The 9,988-nt window shown below is 37.6% G+C and overlaps 3 protein-coding genes and 2 non-coding genes across 5 annotated transcripts; 4 read left to right on the top strand and 1 right to left on the bottom strand.

Annotated features, from left to right (window-relative positions):
* Positions 1-603: 603 nt before the first annotated feature.
* LOC100185308 (U7 snRNA-associated Sm-like protein LSm11) lies at positions 604-3,241 on the top strand (the record flags this gene model as incomplete). Its single annotated transcript, XM_002129095.4, has 6 exons — positions 604-727; positions 787-855; positions 962-1,101; positions 2,624-2,707; positions 2,957-2,999; positions 3,047-3,241. Coding segments are annotated over 6 exons (594 nt in total), but the record flags the coding sequence as incomplete, so codon positions are not given.
* Positions 3,242-4,672: 1,431 nt separating this feature from the next.
* On the top strand, positions 4,673-4,728 carry mir4011b (microRNA 4011b). The gene has a single exon (NR_034397.1). It is a non-coding gene; the product is annotated as a microRNA 4011b (primary transcript).
* A 100-nt stretch (positions 4,729-4,828) lies between these two features.
* mir4219 (microRNA 4219) lies at positions 4,829-4,902 on the top strand. Its single transcript, NR_034615.1, has one exon. It is a non-coding gene; the product is annotated as a microRNA 4219 (primary transcript).
* A 929-nt stretch (positions 4,903-5,831) lies between these two features.
* Positions 5,832-7,888, top strand: LOC100175118 (Na(+)/H(+) exchange regulatory cofactor NHE-RF1). The gene is made up of 5 exons (XM_002129196.4): positions 5,832-6,106; positions 6,562-6,714; positions 6,802-6,966; positions 7,224-7,419; positions 7,492-7,888. Exons 1-5 carry the CDS (start codon positions 5,900-5,902, stop codon positions 7,659-7,661), a joined length of 891 nt encoding a protein of 296 aa, XP_002129232.1. The 5' UTR covers positions 5,832-5,899; the 3' UTR covers positions 7,662-7,888.
* LOC100182948 (endonuclease III-like protein 1) lies at positions 7,769-8,732 on the bottom strand. Its single transcript, XM_002124681.5, has 4 exons — positions 8,566-8,732; positions 8,354-8,513; positions 8,109-8,211; positions 7,769-8,030 (listed from the first exon to the last, which is right to left on the bottom strand). The coding sequence occupies exons 1-4, from the start codon at positions 8,704-8,706 to the stop codon at positions 7,913-7,915; spliced, it is 522 nt and encodes a 173-aa protein (XP_002124717.2). The 5' UTR covers positions 8,707-8,732; the 3' UTR covers positions 7,769-7,912.
* Positions 8,733-9,988: the final 1,256 nt, after the last annotated feature.

Consider the following 9,988-nt stretch of genomic DNA (forward strand, 5'->3'; position numbering starts at 1 on the left):
TATTCTATGACGTAATAATCTAACCTTGGTTTAATTCATAACGACTGGTGTGGAAAATACGGTGACGCAGCACGATTTCGTGCACTTTCAAAGTTAATTTTCGACACGAACGCCCGAGTTTTTTCAAAACAAAATTATACAGTGGCTATCAGTGAGACCTAAGGAACATTTTGAAACAAAAATTTCAGGTGGCCACCAGCTAAAGGATTACCGAACATATTTCCCACATTAGGTCGGTTATATACGGCTTATACGCTCTTTCGTTGCGTTCACTGTCGTCGAGTCTGTGGTGTAGCGGTTTGCGTGCGGTCGTAAACTCTCTTTGTTTCATTTTTACCGGGTCCGAGTCGCGCACAGTGGAATACTTTTTTTTTATATATTTTTTTTTTGTTTGACGAGTTTGGGGTTAGGAGTTAGGGTTAGGGGTTAGGGGTTAGGGGTTAGGGGTTTATATCTTATGTGTATAAACCGTGAAACTAACTGCTCCCCATTATATAGAGAAACGAATTTGTCATCGCCTCCTAGCGGAAAAAAATTTCCGTATTCTCTGTATAGCTCCATGTAAAAAATATTCCGTGTTCAAAACTAACATACTTTCAACAGAATGAAAATAAATTAAAAAGTTTTTCCCAACGAAGAAAAATTCAAGAAGAAGTTAACAAGCGTGATGTCACAATGCTACAGCTGATGATGCAACAAAAGAAGAATCAACGACCTGAATTAATCGGTGGTGGATTATTTTATTTTTGTGTTTGTTTATATCAATTTTTTTAATTTTGAATCCAGATAAAACTGAGAAAATGAAAGAAACAAGAAAGGAAAAAACTCTTTCGACAATATTTACCTCAATGGAAAGTAAGTTTATAATATTTCTATGTTTTACATTATTTCTATGCTGTTGTCAATATTTGACATAGGTGATAACTTGGCTTACGAAAATAAGCGTTTTAATTGTTTGCAGAATTATCGGAAGGTCCGTTCAGTGTCTTGCATCGAATAACAAACGATCGAGCTCGATGCAAAGTTTTTACGAGGAATTTCTGTGGATTGCGCGGGGTGTTGTGCGGTTATGTTGTCGCGTATGATCGGTTCATGAATATGGTGGGTTATGTAGGGGGTTGCATATTTATCCTGGTGGAGCAATGACAGCCGTTATAACACAGGTGTTCTGTTTCATACAACTCGTGCCCGCTTACAAGTTACCATGTATGTAACTTATTTATCCTTGCATGGCGGGGCAACGACAGTCGTTATAACACAAGTGTTCTGTTTCATACACCTTGTGCCCGCTTACCACTTACCACGTATATAACTTTGAGGGTGATTATTTTTATGTGTGACCATGGTCTTAATACACGGCCTAGAAAAACAGCTAAACTGCTCAGAAAATAAGAGGCCTATTGACGCGAACAATGCCCATTATATTGCATTGTTTCATCACGGTTTCATAAATGGTATTTTGAATTTTAAAATGGAGTTTACAATCAGAGCAGTTGCAGGTCTGTTGTGTTCTTGGTGTTTGCAGTGGTTTTGTTAGAATAAAAACTTATTAAATCGAATAAACGAGGTAGTATCTTACGTAGAAGCTAGGATTACTGTTTACAGCAGTTGTTGTTATTTTTGTGGGCATAAATTACTGATTTAGGAGTTCTTTTTTTGTTTTTATTTTTCTAAGGCCTTTTATGGGTAGATCCGTGTAATAAGTTTGTTGGATTAGTAGATACAGAACCGAGTTGATATTGCAATTTACAACATAGTCTGATACTGACTCGGATTATTCCAGATTCAACCCAAAGGAATGCCAAGTCATTACTATCAGTCATACATCAAGTCATACACTGCTTGTAGCATATCATATACTGTATAGCATATACAGTTACTGTAAGCGTGTAATACCTGTTTGCTGATCAGGATATGAAACTAATCTTGTGCACGAACCTCGATTTCATAAACACGTGGGATGTGTTATATATTTCATGCAGCCAAGATAAAGAATTACTGACAAAATGTGCATTAATGCTATGATTTACTTGTTTCTAACAAACAAGCAGACTTTTAATATAATGATGCAGTTCAAGACTTGCGCGATAAACGTGTGTTTTCTTCTATTGTGTAGTATTCCATTTTTAACCACTGCATTTGCAAGAAATAAAAGTGCATATTTCTGACATTAAAAAATGTTAATTAGATTTAGATAATTTATTTTTCACTTATGATATGCCAGCCATCAGTAACAGCACAAGAACATGTTAGAAACCACTTTCTTTCAAACGAATAGAACGTTCTTTATAGTTAAATGTAAAAATCAAGTTGCTTTACCGCGATTTCATGACGTTTTAGCGAAACTAATCTATACGAAACAATGCATTATAATGGGCATTGTTCGCGTCAATAGGCCTCGTTTTTTACTGATCAGTTTAGGTGAATTCCTAGGCCATGTATTGAGTAGGCCATGATATGGCTGATAAATTTGACAACCCATGAGTGACCACTGGGTTGGAGCAATTGCCGAAAAATGTCTTGTCCAAGGACATATACGGCCACAATAGTAACACCATCGAGCCTTGAACCCTGTACCTTCATGCTTCAGTGCAATCTACATGTTATTTTCACACACACTCAGGTAATGGTCGACGTAGACGAAACATTTTGCAAATCACCACTGGGTGGGGTTGCGCAACATCAACAAAGGATGTCGACATTCAAAGTTGGTTTATAATATTTCTATGTTCTTCAAATATTTTGTGGGTTTATAATATTTCTATGTTCTTCAAATATTTTGTGGGTTTATAATATTTCTATGTTCTTCAAATATTTTGTGGGTTTATAATATTTCTATGTTCTTCAAATATTTTGTGGGTTTATAATATTTCTATGTTCTTCAAATATTTTGTGGGTTTATAATATTTCTATGTTCTTCAAATATTTTGTGGGTTTATAATATTTCTTATTATAGCTCAACAGCGCTGTGAAAGACATCTCCTTATATGGAGTGAAAGGTAAATAATAGTTGTTGCTCTCTACTTCCCACTAATGGTGATCACAGGTTCGGCGACGAGCATTGGGATCAATGAGGTTCCTCGTCACACGGTGGCGCAGGGTGGCCAGCCACCGTTGTTCCATAGACATCTTACAAACTTATATGTCCGCGGAGATTCTGTTATTTTAATTTCAATTTAAACCATTGAGTGGTGCTGTTATTTTGTTTATGACGTCAGAATAAAGGACACGGTTTAGAACACTTGTTTGTTTCAACAACAATTGATTAGAAAGCTTTGTTTTGTCGTCACAATGGCTTGTATTACGTCATAGATAAACAAAGTCGCCTTGAATCATACTTCCCATTGTTATTATTGTTGCGTCATAATATAAAGACAAACCGGTTGTTTAAAAGAATGTGACGTCACAATGGCAGCGCGCGTCACGCTTCATCAACCATCTGTGACGTCACAGACTCCCGCCAAATCTTCGCGTAGACTCGAACGGAAGTCGCGCATTCCGCGCATACTGAATATGACGTCACAGGTAAAGCTTGCGCACGGTTCGATTACGTCATTATAGAGTTTTAAATGTGATTGTTACGTAATAACACCGGAACAATGGAAGTAATTCCGGAAACTTTTGGATTTATTTTAATTTTATCCTCACGCGTATTCATGCGTTGAACAATGTGTGTTTGTTACGTAATCTGTGACGTCATATTGATTCATGAATAAATAATAAGGAATGTTAAACACGTGACTCAACAATCAGAGCTTACGACGTAACAACCATTAACTGTGACGTTACAGTAGCTGGTGTTTACGTCATAATACAACGCAGTATTTTTATTGGGATTGTGACGTGTAAATACAAGTGATTGTTTACATTCTAAAATAGGTTACCTAGTTTCGCGATTGAATTTCATTTCGATTGTAATTCATTAAACTAAGACTGTGACGTCACAAACCACCATACGCAACTAATAACTGGGGTTTTTGATTGGTCGAATCTCCAAATATCCGGGTGACGTTTCCTCTGTTTCCGCGCGCGTGGTCGTGTGCGTTTGTATGCGCGTTTGTATTTGTGTGTGTGTGTGTTTGTATGCATGTGTGTGCGTTTGTATTTGTGTGCGTTTATATGCGCGTGCTGCTACACATCCACACGTCGAGAAAAATACATTTTTAATTTTCAGATTTTCAATGGTTACGTCATAATCACTATGACGTCGAATCATGAAAACTATTTCCCGAAAGTTTGGCCCACGTGGCCGGGTACCAGAATGGCGGGAAGTCATGTCACGTGATACTACGTCACCACGGTTAAATATTAGCTTGGATTGGCAGATGTGAACATTTACGTCGTAGTTGAAAAGTTGGTTCCTTTATATTGGGCGAATTTACAGCGGTGTTTCAAAAGCGACTCCGCCCTAATAGAAGCTTGTCCATGTCTCTTGTTTGCTCACAGCGAAAGAGAAAAGGGGATTATGACGTAAGAAAGGCTGGTTATCATAGAGAGAAAGCGCGCGCTGGTAAAACGTGGTTGTACGAGAGCCTTCTTCATAGAGCGTTGATACAGCAGGGAATCGCACATTCCGTGCACGGCGTTTCAAGCATAAGGGAGGTGCAGCTGGTTGGGTAGAAAAGTTTGTTTCGATTTTAGAATTAATTGCGACAATGCCTAGAGCCTGACGTCACAGTGGAGGTATACCTTGTTGTGTGACGTAACAACGGTAGCATTCACTGTAACACTAGGACGGGAACTATCGTCAAAGTCGTTTCGTTGATGTATTCGATATTTTAAACCATTTGCATCGACCGCGCGGTATTAAACTAAATTTTGCTCTTAACATGCTGATTGTGACGTAATAAGTGTTTAAACAAAGCTTTTGTTTCCAACATTTTGTGCGGCAATTATGACATCACAGTTCAAATCATAGTGACGTCATTCCATTTTAATGGCTGGCATTGTTACAGAAAAACTTCAATTATTACAACATAGCCTAATTGATGACGAACAATGACCATTGTAATATGATAATAGAAACGGTTTTGGCGGGAACGATTGTTCTCTTTACAATATGACGTCACAATTACTAACTTGAGTTTAAACTCTTTTACAGAAAACATGGAAATAGTATAACTCGTGGTCGATAAAGCGTGGAGACACGGTTGAATGAACTCGTCATGGTTCAATGATTCAACCACACCCAGTGAACAAACACCCCTTGTTACATAACAATTTAAACTCATTAAATCATTTTATTTCGTCATCAATAAAAAATAAAAACGTCACAACTGCTTCGAGGCCTCGGGCAAAATATTTTGAATTCCGAGATGATTGTCTCTCTAGTAAAGACAATTATGACGTCATTAACAAGCATTTTTGCGTAACAATTAATTCGATTCAAGTTTTAAATGTAGTAGTTATCTTAAAATTCGTAACAAACGTGGTGGTTTGTGACGCAATAGTAAAGAATTTAATGACGTCATCGTTTAAATTTTATGCTAGCTCCGCAGTGACGTCTGGCGGATGCTAACATGACTAAAAACTTTATTACTTTTGATTAATTTAATAAAAACTGGCGTAGTTTATATCAGCACACAGCATTACCGAATATTAACATTCGACCACCGACACAATATTAGCTGCATGCCATTAAGTTGTGAAAACAAAACAAATTGATAAAAACTATCTGTAAAACTTAAACCAGATATAAATATCGCCCGAACACATAAGCTACCAAACAATATTCCAATTAATACTTCCAGATTTTTTATCAACGAAAGTAAGAATATATTATTTCTATTCAATTAACGCGTCGATAATTTTAAAACACCCCGGATATGACGTATGTTGGTTAAGATAACTTCGCGACAACGTCTATTTCGTTGGATTTATATTTGGTAGTTCAATCAAGATGTCGGTTCTTCACAAGCCGAGGTTGTATCATTTAGAGCAAGGATCGAACGGATACGGGTTTCATTTGCATGGGGAAAAAGGAAAAGTTGGTCAAAAAATCCGTAAAGTAGAACCCGGTAGCCCAGCCGAAGTAGCGGGGTTGCGTGTGGGTGATTGTGTCGTTGCCGTGAATGGGTGGAACGTTGAAAACGAAAGTCACCAAGAGGTTGGGAAGATATTTAGATAGAATGTATTTAAATTGGAATTTATTTGTTTGTGGATTCAACGCTGTTAACCAGAAGGCAATGTAAAAACAATCACCCAAAAAGTTACATACGTGGTAACTTGTAAGCGGGCACAAGGTGTATGAAACAGAACACTCGTGTTATAGCGACTGTCGTTGCCCCCCTCATGCGAGGATAAATAAGTTACATACGTGGTAACTTGTAAGCAGGTACGAGGTGTATGAAACAGAACACTCGTGTTATAACGACTGTCGTTGCCCCCCTCATGCGAGGATAAATAAGTTACATACGTGGTAACTTGTAAGCAGGCACGAGGTGTATGAAACAGAACACTCGTGTTATAACGACTGTTGTTACCCCATGCGAGGATAAATAAGTTACATACAAGGTTGGCAGACTATTACATCACTACCCATCAAATATTTTCCTGATTTAGATAGTTGCACGAATAAAGGAACGAGCGGGAGAAACTGACTTGTTGGTCGTCGATGAAGAAGCGAACCAATATTTCAAGCAAAACAGCATTGACATCACGGAAGGTTTGATTGGTAACGAAGACACCGTGCAACAAGAACAAATTATTAAAAAGGTAACATAAACACCACTACACTAAGTGTGTCACTTTACACAACGACAATTAGAAAACATAAGTTTGGTTGACAACTAACCTTGGCAGGTTGATGGTCCTCGGCCTCGGTTGTGTAAATTGACTCGATCGGACCAGGGGTTCGGGTTTAATTTGCACAGCGAGAAGGGAAAGCAAGGTCGTTTCATTCGCTCGGTGGATGAAGGGGGGGCGGCGGATCGCGCTGGGTTGCTTGCGGGGGATCGAATTATTGAGGTAAATATGAGATGTCTATGTTTAAGTATATAGCTTTTGACATCATGCTTTGTTGGATGACATCATCACATTCTCAAACCCAACAACAGCTTCAACATAAAAGGCTTACTAGTTAATAATTGACTCTGCCAACCTTGAATAAACATTATGCTGAATGGGGTAAAATATTTTAGAATATGATTGTAAAATATATATTGGTCATGGTGTATTATGATGTCACAATGCTGTAGTGACATCACAATGTATATTGTTGATAGATAAATGGAGTAAACATGGAGTACGAGCGACATGCATCATTGGTTGCGGCAATCAAGGAGTCCGGTACCGATGTTGAGCTACTTGTCGTTGACGATCAAACCGACCGATTTTTCAAGTTATGTGATGTAACGCCATCAAGTGTTCATGTTGAAGGTGCGTTGCCCCAACCACCGACACCAGTTGTGACATCACAATGTAAGTAATGACGTAATGAATAACGATGTAGGTAATGACGTAACAATGTAATTTATGACATCATATTCACAGCCACGCCTCCTCCGACCACGCCCCTCGCACCCCAACCTAACGGGGATTCCCCTGCTGATATACTTAACATGGACTTAACTACATTGAAAAGCAAGGCTCGGTCGAGTAAAAAGAAGGCAGCTCCGTCAAGTAATTGGAACAACCGACAATCTATCTTCAACAATCTGTAACCAACTTCCTCCCCCATACTTCTTCAATAATCGATCATTTTATAATTTTTTAACTAAGTTGAGAACTGTTGGTACATCAATGTCGATATGAACTAAGTATTCGTAGATTTGTATATATTGCATTTTAATCGCTGGTACCATGAGGTGCTCACTGTACATTCCTAATCAAGGTAGTTGTAATTCACTGTCATTGTTCTCACTGTAATAATAAACTGTAGAATCATCAACTTGTGAGGTCATAATACCCAATATCATCGCGCTGACGGACAAATGTTTTTGTTTAAGCATTCTTGACACTTGGGGGCGACAGGGAGACACACTTGTTGTCCGAACCCAACAAGCAGAGAATTTATTTCCCTCCAGTTCTCCCTGTGTATGTGTGTAATGTGTATGTAAACATAATTACAACCAGCCATGTGTGAACATAATTACAACCAGCCATGTTACCTCGGCAACCATTGTTGGAGCTGCAACCTGGTTTGTTCTGGTTGTTTTGTTCCTTGAACCCAACCCAGTCTGTTGCAAACTCGATGAACATGAACGTCCACGCCTTCCATAACAAACATTATATTTTATGGTTAGACAATTGTTGTTAAGTGTATTGTCCAAAGACATATACGACTCCCACAAGATGGCAACGTCTGGTCGGATGACACGTTGACACCACACTACTTTATGACATCACAACCCACCTATCCCGACAACAATACCCCATGCGCAAGTCATTGTGAGGTACGCCATCTTTGGTCCCACTCCAGGTAGCTTCACTAATGATTCCACACACTTTGGGATGTCCCCACCAAATTCTTCTTTCATCATAATGCACGCCCGTTTCAAGTACCCAACCTTTTTCTACAAACCAAAAAAAAACAATCCACATGTTATTTCTATGTTGTAACCATACCTTCCAAAACCCAACGGGATAAATTAAGCTCCCAAGTTTTTCGTCTGATGTTCCAATGATGTAATCGATGGTCAGCCCATGTTCAATGAGCCGTGACATGGCAGCAAAGGTCACATGATCTTTGGTTTGGCTTGATAGCATCAACGAGACCAAAATATGAAATCTTTTTTCCTAAAACATTATGTTGAACTATCGGTATTTAACATAAACTTATTTATCTTTTCGAAAACGATCGTCAAGATCAAGTTTAGTGGCGTATCATCAACCCGCAGCCGCGGGGGGGGCCCACTATAATACCCGATAGAAAACAGGTGTTTGCACTTGTAAGCACAAATATGGTAAACCACTAATTGTTGTTGAGTATATGATAAAATAGTTAAATAGTGACGTCAGAATTTCAAGTATGATGTAATAATACTTATATTATTACAATACAACTGTTCGATTATTACGTCATAAGCCACCAGAATATACACATACGAGGTAGTGTACTATGGTTACGAAAAATGCTTTTCTTCATTTCCAAAGTTAATTTTTGACATTAATGCACTCATTTTTTAAAATAAATATATGGTAGGGTGGGGGAAGATGGGTCACTTTGTCAGACGAGACTTTTTTTAATTTTCCTTTTTTTACGGACCCTCATTTAATGATAATCAGGAAAATAAGGTTACAGAATTATTCGACAGTATTATCACGACTTTATAAAACTCCCGTCAAAGCTAATTACTGTTTTTAAATATTAAAAAAAATATGTAAAATAGAAACAGTTTATACTTTGAACAGGTAAAAAAATGCGAAATAGTAAGGTGCTATTTTTTAATGCTCGCTAAATCGTAGTAGAGCCGAAGAATTTTTTTAGTTTGCGTGTGCGAACGATTAAACTAGTTTCATAGCTTCATAAAACAACCTTGAATATTTCGTACAGTTTGATTTTGTCTCATAAAACTAGTTTTAGTTTTGTAAAAAAACACTGAGATATAAGCATGAAGAAAATAGACAGGGGTCAATATGACTTTAATTTGAGATAAAACAACAAAAAATATCGGTTTATGTTATATTTATGAAGTTTACATGGCAAAGAAACTAGCACAGCCTGTTAGTACTATCATTCCTTTATTAATTGACAACAATTTAATAAAATATAATAAAACACACGAGGAGTTATTTAGCGATCCGCACAACAGGTGAAATTTTACAAATTCGAAAACACACAGGATAAGATGGGACAGTTTAAAATCATTGGTAATTTTGATTATTAAGTGTATTTATAAATAGGAATATACGTAAATAACACGAAATAACACTGTACGCTTTGAAAATTACCTTACTATATTTATAGATTTTTTTACCGGTCCAGCTTTGAATTTGTTATAGCGCTACGTAACACCTAAAAACGAATCTAGCGACGCCAAAAGTACAG

Source organism: Ciona intestinalis, unplaced genomic scaffold, assembly GCF_000224145.3.
Source record: "Ciona intestinalis unplaced genomic scaffold, KH HT000354.1, whole genome shotgun sequence".
Lineage (NCBI taxonomy): Eukaryota > Metazoa > Chordata > Ascidiacea > Phlebobranchia > Cionidae > Ciona > Ciona intestinalis.

Excerpts from the sequence above, each read along its gene's own strand:
- LOC100175118 (XM_002129196.4), top strand. The coding sequence starts at position 5,900 with ATGTCGGTTCTTCACAAGCCGAGGTTGTATCATTTAGAGCAAGGATCG. Across the intron at positions 6,107-6,561 it reads AAAACGAAAGTCACCAAGAG|ATAGTTGCACGAATAAAGGA; the intron begins GTTGGGAAGATA and ends TTCCTGATTTAG. Across the intron at positions 6,715-6,801 it reads AAGAACAAATTATTAAAAAG|GTTGATGGTCCTCGGCCTCG; the intron begins GTAACATAAACA and ends TAACCTTGGCAG.
- LOC100182948 (XM_002124681.5), bottom strand. The coding sequence starts at position 8,706 with ATGCTATCAAGCCAAACCAAAGATCATGTGACCTTTGCTGCCATGTCA. Across the intron at positions 8,514-8,565 it reads ATCCCGTTGGGTTTTGGAAG|AAAAAGGTTGGGTACTTGAA; the intron begins GTATGGTTACAA and ends TTTGGTTTGTAG. Across the intron at positions 8,031-8,108 it reads CTCCAACAATGGTTGCCGAG|GGAGAACTGGAGGGAAATAA; the intron begins GTAACATGGCTG and ends ACACATACACAG.